Here is a 19,351-nt window from a genome sequence, read left to right on the forward strand (position 1 = left end):
AGTTTGATAGAGTTTTGTCGCCATCTGCAGGGTGCCATTGCCTAATGCATGGTATTAAAGTAAAGGTGAGACTCTCGTCTGTGTTTTAACTCCAGTTTTAGGCCTCTTGGATGATCCTTGGCCAGGGGTGTCCAAACTTGGGCTGCATCCGAAACCGCCTACTACTCAGTTGGTGCTGCATTTGAATGTAAACGTAGTACTCGGCCGTTAGAAAAGTGCGTTCTATACAGGATGAATGTGAAAAGTGTGAATGGATTTCAGACGTACTACATCCGCCATTTGCGTCGCTTCACTCCCGTCCATGAATTCGCTCGCGGGGCATTATGGGATAGCGCAGCATGCATGGGATGCGCACTGCAGAATCTCACCGGAAGTAGTTAGTCATCCGGGAACTTCTTGCTTCTATGTATTCGGACATACTACTCGGCTCGCATACTGATTTTAGCGTACTATATAGTATGGAAGTATGCGGTTTCAGAAGCAGCCTTGGTCTTGGAGAGCCGGTGTCCTGCACAGTTCAGCTCCAACCCCAATCTGACACTCCTGGGCTAGCTGATCAAGCTCTTACTAGGCTTTCTAGAAACATCCATGCAGGTATTTTGAGGCAAGTTGGAGCTAAAATCTGCAGGACAGCGGCCCTCCAGGACTGAGTTTAGACACCCCTGTCCTAGGCTAACATATATAAATAAATCTCTCGCTAAAAAAAGCAAAAAATTTAAATTCATTACTGCGTATTTTTTCAAGTTCAGAGTGTTTTCTGTAAAACGAGACCATTTTCATGCATTTATTCCAATGTGTTATTGTTGTGGAGCGTCGCGTACACTGTTAATCCACACGTGACTCCAGATGAGCTCTCACAGAGAGAAAATGAAAACAAAACTTCACTGCAGCAAACTATAAAAGCAACACTTCACGCTTGTTTTGCCAACACAACGTGGCGTCTCTGTCATCTAAACACTGTGACAGTAATGAATATTAATGAAGTTGCACAATAGAGCGCGCTGATTGGTTTGAACCAAGCTTTACTCATGCATTAATGCAGCACACTGTAAGACGTAATAAGACACACTCTGGCACAGACGTCCAGTCTGCACGCTGGAATACACGCTATTATCTCATGACCGTGACGCAGCTTCAAAAATTCGTTTCAAACCGGAAGTACGAATTTGCTCGAAATAACGCAAAAACAACCAATTTACACTTTTTAGTGAAATATAGGTGTCCTAATAGTGTTTTTAGCAGTGTGGGACACATATACCACTGTCAACAGCTCAACACATGTGTTCTGGTGTTTCGTGACCCTTTAATAAAACAACAAGAGTGATGACAGCAGCTGTACAGCCATCATGACCACAGCGCTCACTGCAGGGATGATGTCACACATCCTGTAACTATAGCGACCGCTCTGACTGTAATAATGATGCCGTGCGTGATCACGGGTGATGATGCAGGTGTGTTTGCTGCTGTTGTTTACTTCTGGTTTGCCTGCAGCGTGAGCGTCAGACGCAGAAGGAGGAGGCGCAGGAGCTCACAGAGAAGCTGGACCAGCAGTGGAGAGACATCCAGAGCCTTCTGGCCCACAAGACCCCCAAAGCAGAGCGCAGAGAGCAGCCCGACAAACCACAGGTGAGAGTGTGTTATAACTGTGTGTGTGTGTGTGTGTGTGTGTGTGTGTGTGTGTCGTAATAGATATGTGTGTGTTGTAATGTGTGTATGTGTGTGTGTTTCAGCTGGACCCGTATGATATGGCGGTGCGTGAGCTGGGCTTCGAGATGAAAGCTCAGCCCTCAGAGAAGCTGAAGAGTGCAGAAGAAGAGGCCAGAGAGCAACAGCGCCGCCTGCAGGACCTGGAGGTGCAACACTCAACACATTACAATACACACACTGCACAACAGAACTCTACACTACACATCACAACTCAACACTGCACAACACTGTGCAATTCTGCAGATCACTCACTGAATCGTGTGTGCTTGCGTGCGTGCGTGCGTGTGTGTGTGTGTGTGCGTGTGTGTTTTTGTCCCGCAGGCCGACAGACTGAAGAGGATGATGGGAGAGTCAGAGGCGTCCGCTCACACACACACACACATCTCTGCTGACGACATTAATGATGGATTCATACTGGATGGAGACAAGCGCAACACACTCACATACAAGGTAACACACACACACACACACACACACACACTCACGCTCGCTCTTAACCAGAAGGCTGTTGGTGCGCGCTGATTATTCTTACTGTCTGCAGGACGGGAAGTGGAGCATGGGGGGTGAGGAAGAGGAGGAGGAGGAAGATGAAGCAGCAGCCAGTGGAGGAGGAGAGGAGGAGGAGGAGGAGGAGGAAGATGAAGATGCTGAAGGAGAAGAGGAGGAAGATGAAGATGGTGAAGATGATGGTGATCTTCAGTCTGAGGGTGCTGAGGAGGATGATGATGATGATGGTGATGAAGATGAAGAGCAGCTCAGAGATAAAGATGAGGAAGATCCTCCAGCAGAGACTGAAGAGCAGAAGACAGAAGCTCAGGAGGCTGCTAGAGCTGAGCTGCCATACACATTCACAGGTACACACACACACACACACATACACATTTACAGGTACACACACACACACATACACATTTACAGGTACACACACACACACACACACACACACACATACACATTTACAGGTACACACACACACACATACACATTTACAGGTACACACACACACACACACACACACACACACACACATACACATTTACAGGTACACACACACACACATACACATTCACAGGTACACACACACACACACACATACACATTTACAGGTACACACACACACACATACACATTTACAGGTACACACACACACACACACACACACACACACATACACATTTACAGGTACACACACACACACATACACATTTACAGGTACACACACACACACACACACATACACATTCACAGGTACACACACACACACACACATACACATTTACAGGTACACACACACACACATACACATTTACAGGTACACACACACACACACACACACACACATACACATTTACAGGTACACACACACACACATACACATTCACAGGTACACACACACACACACACACACACATACACATTCACAGGTACACACACATACACATTCACAGGTACACACACACACACACACATACACATTTACAGGTACACACACACACACATACACATTTACAGGTACACACACACACACACATACACATTCACAGGTACACACACATACACATTCACAGGTACACACACACACACACACATACACATTCACAAGTACACACACATACACATTCACAGGTACACACACACACACACACACATACACATTTACAGGTACACACACACACACACACACATACACATTCACAGGTACACACACATACACATTCACAGGTACACACACACACACACACACACACATACACATTTACAGGTACACACACACACACACACATACACATTCACAGGTACACACACATACACATTCACAGGTACACACACACACACACACACACACATACACATTTACAGGTACACACACACACACATACACATTTACAGGTACACACACACACACACACATACACATTCACAGGTACACACACATACACATTCACAGGTACACACACACACACACACACATACACATTTACAGGTACACACACACACACACATACACATTTACAGGTACACACACACACACATACACATTTACAGGTACACACACACACACACACATACACATTCACAGGTACACACACATACACATTCACAGGTACACACACACACACACACACACACACATACACATTTACAGGTACACACACTCACACATACACATTCACAGGTACACACACACACACATACACATTCACAGGTACACACACACACACACACACACACATACACATTTACAGGTACACACACACACACACATACACATTTACAGGTACACACACACACACACACATACACATTCACAGGTACACACACATACACATTCACAGGTACACACACACACACACACACACACACACATACACATTTACAGGTACACACACATACACATTTACAGGTACACACACACACACACACATACACATTCACAGGTACACACACATACACATTCACAGGTACACACACACACACATACACATTCACAGGTACACACACACACACACACATACACATTTACAGGTACACACACACACACACACATACACATTCACAGGTACACACACATACACATTCACAGGTACACACACACACACACACACACACATACACATTCACAGGTACACACACACACACACACATACACATTTACAGGTACACACACACACACATACACATTTACAGGTACACACACACACACACATACACATTCACAGGTACACACACATACACATTCACAGGTACACACACACACACACACACACACATACACATTCACAGGTACACACACACACACACACATACACATTTACAGGTACACACACACACACATACACATTTACAGGTACACACACACACACACACATACACATTTACAGGTACACACACTCACACATACACATTCACAGGTACACACACACACACACACACACACACATACACATTCACAGGTACACACACATACACATTCACAGGTACACACACACACACACACACACACACACACATACACATTCACAGGTACACACACATACACATTCACAGGTACACACACATACACATTCACAGGTACACACACACACACACACATACACATTCACAGGTACACACACACATACACATTCACAGGTACACACACACACACACACACACACACACACACATACACATTCACAGGTACACACACACACACACATACACATTCACAGGTACACACACACACACACACACACATACACATTCACAGGTACACATACACATTCACAGGTACACACACACATACAGACACACACACATATACATTCACAGGTACACACACACATACAGACACACACACATATACATTCACAGGTACATACACACATACAGACACACACACACATATACATTCACAGGTACACACACACATACAGACACACACACACATACACATTCACAGGTACACACACATACACATTCACAGGTACACACACACACACACACATACACATTCACAGGTACACACACACATACACATTCACAGGTACACACACACACACACACACACACACACACACATACACATTCACAGGTACACACACACACACACATACACATTCACAGGTACACACACACACACACACACACATACACATTCACAGGTACACATACACATTCACAGGTACACACACACATACAGACACACACACATATACATTCACAGGTACACACACACATACAGACACACACACATATACATTCACAGGTACACACACACATACAGACACACACACACATATACATTCACAGGTACACATACACAAACACATATACACATTAACAGGTGAGGACACACACATAGACACACATGTATATAATACACAAATACATGCGCGCACACACACACACATATAAAGGTGTATTATGCATGTGTGTGTGCTGTGTGTATTCATGTTTGTGTCATTATCTGTATTATTAATATTTTGTCTATTGTGTTTGTGTGTTTTGGGTTTATTATAAGTGTGTATTTTACTATATATAGTGTGTGTGTGTGTGTGTGTGTGTGTGTGTGTGTGTGTGTGTGTGTGTTTGCGCAGCTCCAGAGAGCTACAGTGAGCTGCAGTGTGTCCTGCAGGGCCGGAGCTCAGAGCAGCAGCGCCTCATAGTGGACAGAATAGTAAAGTGTCACCATCCCAGCCTGGCCACTGCGAACAAGAGCAAACTACAGGTCTGAGATCAGCACACACACACACACACACACACACACACACACACACACAAACACTCCAGTGTGTTCAACACTGTGTCAGCAAACACTTTTGTGAGAAACATTGTGTGTGTGTGTGTGTGTGTGTGTGTGTGTGTGTGTTGAATATATTGTGTGTTTGTGTTCAGAGGCTGTTTGGGTTTCTGCTGGAGTACATCAGTGAACTCACTACCCACAATCCCCCTGATCTCAGAACAGTCAACACACTCATCCCGTGAGTATCACACACACACACACACACACACACACAAAAATACGCACACATATTATCAGTTCAGTTGTGTTTATGTGTGTGTGTGTGTGTGTGTGTGTGTGTGTGTGTGTGTGTAGGCAGTTGTGCAGTCTGTGTCAGATGTTTCCGGACGCCGCGTGTAAAGCCGTGCAGACGCTCATCAGTGACGCCACACACACCATGGAGGAGACGCTGGAGGTCAAAGGTCGTGCTGCAATGCCGGGTCTGGACATGGTGCGCAGATCAACACACTCATGCAGAGGACGACACACACTGAACTGAAACTAACCGTGTGTGTGTGTTTGTGTGTTTGTGTGTTTGTGTGTGTGTGTGTGTGTGTGTGTGTGTGTGTGTGTGTGTGTGTGTGTGTGTGTGTGTGTGTGTGTGTGTGTGCGCGCAGCTGGTCCTGCTGAAGATCACGGCTCTGCTGTTTCCCACGTCAGACTTCAGGCATCCAGTGACGACTCCAGCGTTCCTCTACATCAGCCAGACCCTCACCAAGGTCACTACCTGTGTGTGTGTGTGTGTGTGTGTGTGTGTGTGTGTGTGTGTGTGTGTGTGTGTGTGTGTGTGTGTGTGTGTGTGTGTGTGTGTCTGATGTGTGTTTGTTATCATACTGATGTGTGCATGTGCGTATGTCTTATTGTGTGCATGTAACTGTCTATTACCTAATCACTGTGTGTGTGTGTGTGTGTGTGTGTTCAGTGTGCGGTGGTCTCTCTGGAGGATGTGTGTAAGGGTTTAATCCTCTGCTGTTTGGCGCTGGAGTTCGTCTCTCTCTCTCAGAGGTTTTTCCCAGAACTGATCAACTTCCTGCTGGGGCTCCTCAACCTGGCGGTCCCCGACAAGACCAGCACAGGTGTGTGTGTGTGTGTGTGTGTGTGTGTGTGTTTTCCTTAGTTCGATTATAATGGTGTGTTCATTCTCATGTCCTATATTGTGTCATCTGCGTAACGGAAGACTAACTCCTTGTATTTAATCAGGGTTTCCGTAGGTCTTAAAGTCTTAAAAAGTCTAAAATTTAAAAATGGAAATGTAAGGCTTAAAAAGTCTTAAATTGGCTGTTCTGGGTCTTAAATATTTCTGCACAGGTCTTCTGTTTCCGATGTCCATGTAACGCTACATCTGATGCTCATTTCAATTCTTTATTGTTGTTGTTGGTTTTCGTGGTGTTGTAGTTCTTCATTTCACTAGTCCAATTGTAATTTGCGGTATTACAACTACAAAAAACTTGCAGTAGCCCTCTCCCTTTGCACATGTGACCCGCTGGGCTGTTTGTGAGGTGACCTCTCCTCTCCTCTTGGCTGTTAAAGCGATACCTGTGGATCCAGACACCAGTGTGCCTGAGGTGTGAGTTTTCTCCTCTGTGTCTGTTACGGATTACCTGTGATAACCGTGTATTATTCACAAACAGACTGTAACCGCGGCTGTTCTTCCTGTCATCGCTGAACAGCGGCTTTATTTCTAAAGCCGACTGCAGCCCTTTCTGTTGAGCAGGTAAAGACAATAATCAGTCATAAGTGTGTAAGCCCTCACCTGTCAGCGCTCAAAAAGCAAGCGGGATCATATTGACATGAGTTTATTTGCTGTAAATGCTGCTGCTGCTGTCTTCTGTGTGTGTGTGTGTGTGTGTGTGTGTGTGTGTGTGTGTGTGTGTGTGTGTGTGTGTGTGTTGGAGTTGTGTTTGACTCATTCAGAAAGAGAGTTTTCTTTGAGCAGGTCAAATTAAGGCTACAGTTCACATGTCTGACTGCTGTGTTAAAGGACAAAATGTATTACAAATATTATATGAATATTGATATATTTATACATTTTAATAAAAATAAAATTGTGATGTGAAGAAAAAACCTAATTCTGTATGGAAAGCATCATCAATGCACGGAGAAATCGAATTGAACTGAATCAATGATAATCATAACCAAACCGTGAGAGCAGTGTAGACTCACACAACTACAACATAATATAACAAGCTAAGTATTTTGTCAAACATTTTGTCTTAAAGCCGAATGAGAAAGGAGAGTCCATAGGGTGGTGTTTCTTCCCACTCTGAGACACTTCCTGTGAATGCTTAATGTGACTTTTTTCCATTTTATCCGGTTCCTTTTACAGCGGCGATGCTGTAATGTCATTAAAATACAATCAGTTTAATAGATCTTAGCATTCATTTACTTGCTCGAGCGTAAAACGATATAAAAAAGCTGTTTAATCCAGAATGAGCAGGCTAGCGCAGGAGCTCCATTGAATATACTGGGGTAAAATAAATGCTCATATTATGAAGACATGGCGGGGGGAATGTAATGTAAGGCAGTGCTTCTTGTACAATCTGAGACCCACTTTACATCAGATATCACTCAGGCAGTGGAGAGCGCTGATTTATAAAGAATTCAGACCTTAAACGCGCCGATTTTGCAATGGCAAACAGTTCACCGGAAGCGATTAACCCAGGTGACTGACAAATTAAAAGTCCTTAAGCATATGTTAAGCAATGTGAATTGGTATGTCGAATTGGTTTGAGAACAGTGAAAAAAGGCAACACAATTACACAACTAACCTTAACCCTTAAAGACCTAGAGGTATTTTGTGGGCACCTAATGGGCCTATATTATTATTCTTTTTTAAAGCAGTTTTATTTTTCTTAAAGCAGTCAGCCTCAAGTGTCATATATCATTTTAAACAGGAGAACCTGAAGTTTCAATCTCTATCATTTAAAGGTCCAGTCTAAAATATGTTTTGGTCCAAAAACATATGAACAGACAGAAAATATTCCAGAATTTTCCAGAAACGATTTTTAAAAAAGTGGCATTTTCTAGTTATTTCAAACAAAACCTTATGAAGTTTGTTTTTCTTTCTTTAGAAATACATGCTATGATGTTTTATACTTCCAAAATAAATTTTGTCTACATCCACAATTCCCTGAGCAAGTTATAGTAATTTATTTCAATGTTATTCCAAGGCGTTTTTCTATGGGAGAAAAAAAAATGCATTTATTTACTGACATATGTATTTGCCCAAAAGTTCTGGGAATGAACTAAACAGAAAAAATGTTACAAAATAATAGAACAGTGAAGCAAATTTGACTTTTTTTCCAAATAATATATTTTCAGTTACTATAAACAACACCACTTGTACAATGAACAAATAAAGAAATAAGAAAATAATAAATAATGTGTCAAAGTCCAAATAAACATGGTGCAAATCCTCAGTAAAAAAAAAAGATATAAATATTTACTATACTATAAATAGTTACATAACGAAACTAGATTCAATATGGAACATCCTTAGGTTTTATGTGCCAGCATGGATATGGTTGTCTGTGGATATGGATTTGGATATGGTTGTCTGCAATGCAGACAAACAGTTGCACCTTCATTTGCGTCTTTTGAAAACAGCAAGAGCAGCAGTTCGTCTTTGCTGTGTCACTGTTTTGTCATGTTTCTGTGCTGCTGTGCATGCAAAAGTACTTAGTATGAGAATTATTTCATGCAAAACTTGTTTTTTTTTTTGCGTTTTATTTAGCCGCGCATAAATGTATGCCTATCTCTCATTCCGTGTTGTTCAAAAAGCTCATGTTGGTCCACAAACAAAAGCGAAACCTATGCTTATTGGTTGTGATATAGCGAGTTTGAACCAATCTGGGCATGGAGGAGGGACAATGCATCAATGTATCATGTCTGGTTTGTCCGGAGACACAGTGACGAGCGTTTCTTTGTCAAATCAGCGTTGTCTTTAAGGGTTAAATCACACCTCAAACATAACCACCCTACTAGGGCTGGGCGATTTTTTTCGATTAATTCGAATTTACGTTTTCAAGTCAATAAACTCGATCTCAACATGTATGAAGGACGTAAAAGCCTGCCATGAGAAAAACCACGCCGATCTTTTAGTTTGAACATGAGTAGAGGTGAGGGACTGTAGCAGTGATAATGAAAGTAGCCGCCCTCATGATGTCATTTAGCAGACCTAGTTAAAAACCAGACAGATCCGGCAGCATAATACAGAGAGTGGAGCAAAGCACATCAAATGATCCATATTTAAAAGGGGGAAAAAGAAAAATAGATTAAATATATTATTTTATATTAGACACACATCTGGTGCTTGTATTTGCTCCTGCTATACGTCCACAGCTTCACACACTGGGTTAAATTAGGCTTTACAGTGTCCATGTTCAGTGCTTTACCTCCACTGTATATAAGGCAGCAGCTTTACAACCTGACATTCAATCAGAAGAAGACAAAGTCAAAGCTGAGCTGAGCTGACAATCTTTCCTAGACTCAGCAAAACTTGCAAAAATCCCTCTGTATTCCTGCAACTGCAATATTTACACAAATACTTATTATTCACATCTTCTGCAACACTATTTAACTCGTGAATTTGTTTTACATTTATTTACACCTTGACCAATTTTTGTATGACATGGCCATTAAAACTACACTGTTCCTTAACCAGATGATGTTTCAAGTTACTTTTAAAGAGAATGCTACTTCAGTCATGTTGTTGTAATGTTTTGAGAAGACTAGTAACACAATAAAAAAAATCCAATTCAAAATCGTGAATCGGTCAAACTTTATAAAAAAACCTTTTATAAGGTTATAAAACCTTTTTTTTTTGCTAAATTGCCCAGCCCTACACCCTACCCATCTTTTCAACATGCGAGCAACAACCGCTGCTGCTACTGGAGACGTCTTCCAGACAGTAAACTTTAATGGATCTATTTACCTGTCAGTGCAAATATAAACGTGACTGTGTGAAATGGCACACACTCACAGACAGCTTCCATTATTTAGCTGAAGAGATGTCCTCAGCCTCCATGCAAGAGTCTATTTCAGCGTACTGGAGAGGAGGATCTAGCTGACGGTTGAATCCAGGAGGAACAATGCGGATTCGCTCCAGGCCATGGTTCATTGGAGCAGCTCTACATTCTCTCTAGGGTGCTGGAGGGTTCATAGGAGTAAGCCCAACCAGTCCACATGTGTTCCGTTGATTTAGGATGAGTCCTTCATGGCATTCAGTGTGTGCTCTGGGAGAATAGGGTCAGAGGTGCTCTGTTTGGTCCCAGTCTGACCAGAACTGGAGTTTGGTTGGTGTTGGTGGCAGTAAGGCTGCTCTCTGCCACCAGTTCTCTTCATATTTCTAATGGACAGAATTTCTATGCGCAGCCTTGGGCCATAGAGGGTCTGCTTCAGGAACCACAGGAGTCCAGCGCTGTTTTTCCCAGGTGATGATGTTCTCTTGGCTTCATTGAGATCTTCAGCATGCACTGAGATAGTCTGCTGGGATGAGAATCAGCATCAAGGCCATGGTGAAGAAGTTGGCCTGACGTCCTCATGTTGAAGCAGCATGCTGTCCCCCGTGTGGTTTTGTTAAGGAGTAAGGGGAGGGTGGAACGTGAGACTGGCAGGCCTCGGGGAAGACCCAGGACTATGTCTCTCTGTTGCCCTGGGAACACCTCTCAATCCCCCACAGTGGAGCTGGAGGAGTGTCAGGGAGAGGGAAGTGTAGGGTTCTGCTGAGACTGCTGCCCCGCGACCCGGCCCAGGATCAGTGAAGGAAAAGGATGGATGGTTATTCATATATACTCTAAACACTGTGTCTGTTAATCAGTCTTATAACGGCCAATACAATCACATGACCGTGTGTGTGTGTGTGTGTGTGCACGTGCGTGCGTGTGTGTGTGCACGCAGGTTATACAGTGGTGAGTCCGTTTAGAGCGCGGGGGAAGAACTGTGATCTGCTGCTGCTGACGGATGCAGACGCGTCTCACAGCTGGAGGAGGAAACCATTATCACTGCATACAACACACACCAGTGCAGAGGACAGAGACCACTGCAGGTACACACACACACACACTTATAACAAGAGCTCTTTACTGTATACAGATATATTATATAAAGAGTCCTCATAAACCACCAATACTAACTGCGTGTGTGTGTGTGTGTGTGTGTTTCAGGCTGTCAGTCATCGACTCGTGTCTGGATCTGCTGAAGAGGTGTGTGTCTCTCTATAAAGAGCTGCCGTCATTCAGTCACATCTTCCAGCCAATCAGAGCTCTGCTTCACAAACATCTTCCCGTGGAGAAATACCCCGCCTGCATACAGGTGCTGGACACACACACACACACACACACACACACACACACACACACACACACACACACACACACATTTATATAATATAAATATATAGACACACACACACACACATACACACATGCATGTAATATGACCGTGTCTATGATCAGGTGATGTGGAATTATTCTTCTGTTTTATCCACACCAGGATCTACACAGAGAGGTTTTGGACGCCATTCCGGATCAGCCTTCCCAGCATGCACCTCTAGTGTTCAAGAAGAAGAAGCCCATCCCTCTGAAGCTCTTCACACCCAAGATCGTGCAGATGTGAGTCAAGCACACACTACAGTACACACACAGACACACACACTAGAGTCTAGAAGGGATACAGCTGTGGATATGCACATCATTATAGACGCATATTTCTGAACTGACTTGTTTTCTTTTTTCTTTTATTGATTGGTTTTGTCTTCAGTGTTTGTTCAAATTATTGTTTTATTTTTGCCACTCAAAGTTTTACACAAGGGTAAATGTAAGCTGTGCAAACACTAATCTGCTTAACAGAAATGTGTTCACAAAATAGTATATATAAAAGAGTAGTCTGTAAGAGTAGTATATATTACAGTGGCATATAAAAATAGTATATATTATAGTATATATAAAAAGAGTAGTGTGTATATATAAGAGTAGTATATATCAAAGAGTACTATATATAAAAAGAAAACTGTATATTAAAAAGTATAATATATAAAATAGTATATATGAAGAGAAGTATATATAATAGTATATAAAATAATATATATAAAAGTATAAAACATTGTGTATATGTATAAAAGTAGTATATATAAAAGTATATAAAAATAGTATATATAAGGAAGTATATAAAAAATAGCCGAGTGGTTTGTGTGTCGACATATAGCACAGCAGCGACTCGAGTTCGATTCCTGGCTCGAGGTCTTTCATAAAGTATATAAAGAGAGTAGTATATAGAAATAGTATATAAAATAGTAGTATATAAAAAGAGTAGTATATATAAATAGTATGTAAATAATATATAAATAGTATATAATAATAGTACTATATAATCATATTAATGTATAGTGTAGCATATGAATATATATATATATATATATATATATATATATATATATATAGAGAGAGAGAGAGAGAGAGAGAGAGAGAGAGAGAGAGTGTAAAAAGAGTAGTATAAAAACAGTATATAGAAAGTGTAGTATATAAAAATAGAAGTATACAAAGAGAGTAGTATATAGATAAAGTAGTATATAATATAGAAATAATATATATATATATATATAGTATAAAAAGAGTAGTATAAAAATAGTATATAGAAATAGTATATATAATTAGTAAATAAAAAGAGTAGTATAAATAAATTATATAAAAAGAGTAGTAAATAGAAATAGTAGTATATGAAGAGTAGTATATAGAAAGAGTAAATAAAAATAGTATATAGAAAAAGTGGTATAAAAAGATTAATGTATATATAGAGTAGTGAAAAAGAGTAATATATAGAAATAGTATATAAAAAGAAGCATATATAAAGTGTATAAAACAAAAACAGTATAAAAACAGTATAAAAGTGCACAAATGCTGGTTGAATAATGTTGAGGTTTTGAGTGTGTTGTGTGTGTGTGTGTGTGTGTATATGTGCGAGTGTTTGAAACTCTGTGTTTGTGCTTGTCCTGCAGTCTGGATTATGGGAAGAAGCGTGGAAACACACGTGAGGAGAAGGAGCGCGAGCGCCTCAAACACAAGTACAAGCGGGAGTTTAAAGGAGCCTTGAGAGAGATCAGGAAAGACACACGCTTCCTGGCACAGGAGAAACTCAACCACATCATCAGCAGGTACACAACACAACACAGACACACACACACACACACGCGCACACACTCACACACACGCGCACACACTCTTCATAAACATACATGACAGATGCATGGTAATTATGGCAGATTTATGACAGATGCATGATAATTATGACAGATTTATGACAGATGCATGATGTTTATGGCAGATTTATGACAGATGCATGATGTTTATGGCAGATTTATGACAGATGCATGATGTTTTTGGCAGATTTATGACAGATGCATGATGTTTATGGCAGATTTATGACAGATGCATGATGTTTATGGCAGAATTATGACAGATGCATGATGTTTATGGCAGATTTATGACAGATGCATGATATTTATGACATGATGTTTATGGAAGATTCATGACAGATGCATGATGTTTATGGCAGATTTATGACAGATGCATGATGTTTATGGCAGATTTATGACAGATGCATGATGTTTATGGCAGATTTATGACAGATGCATGATGTTTATGGCAGATTTATGACAGATGCATGATATTTATGACATGATGTTTATGGCAGATTCATGACAGATGCATGATGTTTATGGCAGATTTATGACAGATGCATGATGTTTATGACAGAATTATGACAGATGCATGATGTTTATGGCAGATTTATGACAGATGCATGATGCTTATGGCAGATTTATGACAGATGCATGATGTTTATGGCAGATTTATGACAGATGCATGATGTTTATGGCAGATTTATGACAGATGCATGATGTTTATAGCAGATTTATGACAGATGCATGATGTTTATGGCAGATTTATGACAGATGCATGATGTTTATGGCAGATTTATGACAGATGCATGATGTTTATGGCAGATTTATGACAGATGCATGATGTTTATGGCAGATTTATGACAGATGCATGATGTTTATGGCAGATTTATGACAGATGCATGATGTTTATGGCAGATTTATGACAGATGCATGATGTTTATGGCAGATTTATGACAGATGCATGATGTTTATGGCAGATTTATGACGGATGCATGATATTTATGACATGATGTTTATGGCAGATTCATGACAGATGCATGATGTTTATGGCAGATTTATGACAGATGCATGATGTTTATGGCAGATTTATGACAGATGCATGGTAATTATGGCAGATTTATGACAGATGCATGATAATTATGACAGATTTATGACAGATGCATGATGTTTATGGCAGATTTATGACAGATGCATGATGTTTATGGCAGATTTATGACAGATGCATGATGTTTTTGGCAGATTTATGACAGATGCATGATGTTTATGGCAGATTTATGACAGATGCATGATGTTTATGGCAGAATTATGACAGATGCATGATGTTTATGGCAGATTTATGACAGATGCATGATATTTATGACATGATGTTTATGGCAGATTCATGACAGATGCATGATGTTTATGGCAGATTTATGACAGATGCATGATGTTTATGGCAGATTTATGACAGATGCATGATGTTTATGGCAGATTTATGACAGATGCATGATGTTTATGGCAGATTTATGACAGATGCATGATATTTATGACATGATGTTTATGGCAGATTCATAACAGATGCATGATGTTTATGGCAGATTTATGACAGATGCATGATGTTTATGACAGAATTATGACAGATGCATGATGTTTATGGCAGATTTATGACAGATGCATGATGCTTATGGCAGATTTATGACAGATGCATGATGTTTATGGCAGATTTATGACAGATGCATGATGTTTATGGCAGATTTATGACAGATGCATGATGTTTATAGCAGATTTATGACAGATGCATGATGTTTATGGCAGATTTATGACAGATGCATGATGTTTATGGCAGATTTATGACAGATGCATGATGTTTATGGCAGATTTATGACAGATGCATGATGTTTATGGCAGATTTATGACAGATGCATGATGTTTATGGCAGATTTATGACAGATGCATGATGTTTATGGCAGATTTATGACAGATGCATGATGTTTATGGCAGATTTATGACAGATGCATGATGTTTATGGCAGATTTATGACGGATGCATGATATTTATGACATGATGTTTATGGCAGATTCATGACAGATGCATGATGTTTATGGCAGATTTATGACAGATGCATGATGTTTATGGCAGATTTATGACAGGTGCATGATGTTTATGGCAGATTTATGACAGATCCATGATGTTTATGGCAGATTTATGACAGATCCATGATGTTTATGGCAGATTTATGACAGATGCATGATGTTTATGGCAGATTTATGACGGATGCATGATGTTTATGGCAGATTTATGACGGATGCATGATGTTTATGGCAGATTTATGACGGATGCATGATGTTTATGGCAGATTTATGACGGATGCATGATGTTTATGGCAGATTTATGACAGATGCATGATGTTTATGGCAGATTTATGACGGATGCATGATGTTTATGGCAGATTTATGACAGATGCATTATGTTTATGACAGATTTATGACAGATGCATGATGTTTATGGCAGATTTATGACAGATGCATGATGTTTATGGCAGATTTATGACAGATGCATGATGTTTATGGCAGATTTATGACAGATGCATGATGTTTATGGCAGATTTATGACATGATGTTTATGGCAGATTTATGACGGATGCATGATGTTTATGGCAGATTTATGACAGATGCATGATGTTTATGGCAGATTTATGACAGATGCATGATAATTATGGCAGATTTATGACAGATGCATGATGTTTATGGCAGATTTATGACAGATGCATGATGCTTATGACAGCTGCATGATGATTATGGCAGAATTATGACAGATGCATGATGTTTATGACAGATGCATGATGTTTATGACAGATTTATGACGGATGCATGATGTTTATGGCAGATTTATGACAGATGCATGATGTTTATGGCAGATTTATGACAGATGCATGATAATTATGGCAGATTTATGACAGATGCATGATAATTATGGCAGATTTATGACAGATGCATGATGCTTATGACAGCTGCATGATGATTATGGCAGAATTATGACAGATGCATGATGTTTATGACAGATGCATGATGTTTATGACAGATTTATGACGGATGCATGATGTTTATGGCAGATTTATGACAGATGCATGATGTTTATGGCAGATTTATGACAGATGCATGATAATTATGGCAGATTTATGACAGATGCATGATAAGTATGGCGGATTTATGACAGATGCATGATGTTTATGGCAGATTTATGACAGATGCATGATGCTTATGACAGCTGCATGATGATTATGGCAGATTTATGACAGATGCATGATGTTTATGGCAGATTTATGACAGCTGCATGATGATTATGGCAGAATTATGACAGATGCATGATGTTTATGGCAGATTTATGACAGATGCATGATATTTATGACAGATGCATGATGTTTATGACAGATTTATGACGGATGCATGATGTTTATGGCAGATTTATGACGGATGCATGATGTTTATGGCAGATTTATGACGGATGCATGATGTTTATGGCAGATTTATGACGGATGCATGATGTTTATGGCAGATTTATGACAGATGCATGATGTTTATGGCAGATTTATGACGGATGCATGATGTTTATGGCAGATTTATGACAGATGCATGATGTTTATGGCAGATTTATGACAGATGCATGATGTTTATGGCAGATTTATGACATGATGTTTATGGCAGATTTATGACGGATGCATGATGTTTATGGCAGATTTATGACAGATGCATGATGTTTATGGCAGATTTATGACAGATGCATGATGTTTATGGCAGATTTATGACAGATGCATGATAATTATGGCAGATTTATGACAGATGCATGATGTTTATGGCAGATTTATGACAGATGCATGATGCTTATGACAGATGCATGATGTTTATGAAAGATTTATGACGATGCATGATGTTTATGGCAGATTTATGACAGATGCATGATGTTTATGGCAGATTTATGACAGATGCATGATAATTATGGCAGATTTATGACAGATGCATGATAATTATGGCAGATTTATGACAGATGCATGATGCTTATGACAGCTGCATGATGATTATGGCAGAATTATGACAGATGCATGATGTTTATGACAGATGCATGATGTTTATGACAGATTTATGACGGATGCATGATGTTTATGGCAGATTTATGACAGATGCATGATGTTTATGGCAGATTTATGACAGATGCATGATAATTATGGCAGATTTATGACAGATGCATGATAATTATGGCAGATTTATGACAGATGCATGATAATTATGGCAGATTTATGACAGATGCATGATAAGTATGGCGGATTTATGACAGCTGCATGATGTTTATGGCAGATTTATGACAGATGCATGATGTTTATGGCAGATTTATGACAGATGCATGATGTTTATGGCAGATTTATGACAGCTGCATGATGATTATGGCAGAATTATGACAGATGCATGATGTTTATGGCAGATTTATGACAGATGCATGATATTTATGACAGATGCATGATGTTTATGACAGATTTATGACAGATGCATGATGTTTATGATCAATAGATATGTCGGGTTTAGTGTTTATTAATATGGACGATTGTGGCTGTGTTTGTGTGTTTCAGGGACACTGAGAGGAAGAGGAAGGTGAAGGAGCTGTACGGCAGTCTGGCCACACAGGAAGGAGAATGGAAGGCCCTCAAGAGGAACAAGAGGAAGTGACATCACAGCCACAAACTGCTTTAAAGGCGCAATTCACACAGAAATGAAAACGTCAGACCTGTTGAAGTGTTTTGTTGAACACAGGGAGATATTCTGAAGAAAACAGACAGGATTTGTGTTCCTGCTATAGACGTCAGGGGCTGCTGGTTTATCTTGTGTTCATCAGAAATCCTCCTCTACAGCCGCTGCAGTGAGTAAATGATGAGGATGTGTGTGTGAGCTGTGCTTTAATGATGATCTGCACATTTATTCTCAGTGGAATGTTTTATATGTGACTCTTCAGAGAAATAAACCACGTCTAATGACACTCTTTCCTCCAGTCTGCTCAGTTTGATTGAGTCTGTGCTGTTTATCTGGCTTTAATCTGTCCGCCGGAGTCGGGAATCTTGTGTTTTTGGTGTTTTAAAAGTCAAGTTTGATTTCTGTAGTGCTGGCAAAAAATGAAGAACCAGAATAACAATCAAGCAGAATTCAATAGATATGAGATGATTTGGATAAAGACATTGA

The 19,351-nt window shown here is 40.2% G+C and overlaps 2 protein-coding genes across 4 annotated transcripts in view; one reads left to right on the plus strand and one right to left on the minus strand.

Moving 5' to 3' along the window:
* nop14 (NOP14 nucleolar protein homolog (yeast)) overlaps window positions 1–19,151 on the plus strand; it is a 25,408-nt gene extending 6,257 nt beyond the window's left edge. Inside the window, 14 exon segments of the mRNA NM_001003831.2 lie at window positions 1,492–1,626; window positions 1,731–1,853; window positions 2,029–2,157; window positions 2,249–2,561; window positions 5,787–5,917; window positions 6,085–6,170; window positions 6,287–6,422; window positions 6,589–6,690; window positions 6,894–7,047; window positions 11,870–12,017; window positions 12,136–12,283; window positions 12,464–12,582; window positions 13,965–14,120; window positions 18,748–19,151. Coding sequence (NP_001003831.2) covers window positions 1,492–1,626; window positions 1,731–1,853; window positions 2,029–2,157; window positions 2,249–2,561; window positions 5,787–5,917; window positions 6,085–6,170; window positions 6,287–6,422; window positions 6,589–6,690; window positions 6,894–7,047; window positions 11,870–12,017; window positions 12,136–12,283; window positions 12,464–12,582; window positions 13,965–14,120; window positions 18,748–18,844 — 1,977 coding nt within the window. The 3' untranslated portion in view covers window positions 18,845–19,151.
* rad23b (RAD23 homolog B, nucleotide excision repair protein) overlaps window positions 1–19,351 on the minus strand; it is a 250,111-nt gene that overhangs the window by 86,556 nt on the left and 144,204 nt on the right. The window contains exon 8 of one of the 3 annotated variants that reach the window (XR_015519515.1): window positions 9,692–9,912. The exons of 1 other annotated variant lie outside the window; for it this stretch is intronic. The gene's annotated coding sequence lies outside the window, so the exon portion shown is untranslated. Of the gene's footprint in view, window positions 1–9,691; window positions 9,933–19,351 lie in introns of those variants that run through there. One more of the 3 variants, XR_015519513.1, reaches the window with a different exon arrangement.

The sequence above is a fragment of the Danio rerio genome, chromosome 21, assembly GCF_052040795.2.
Source record: "Danio rerio strain M-AB ecotype USA chromosome 21, GRCz13ab, whole genome shotgun sequence".
NCBI lineage: Eukaryota > Metazoa > Chordata > Actinopteri > Cypriniformes > Danionidae > Danio > Danio rerio.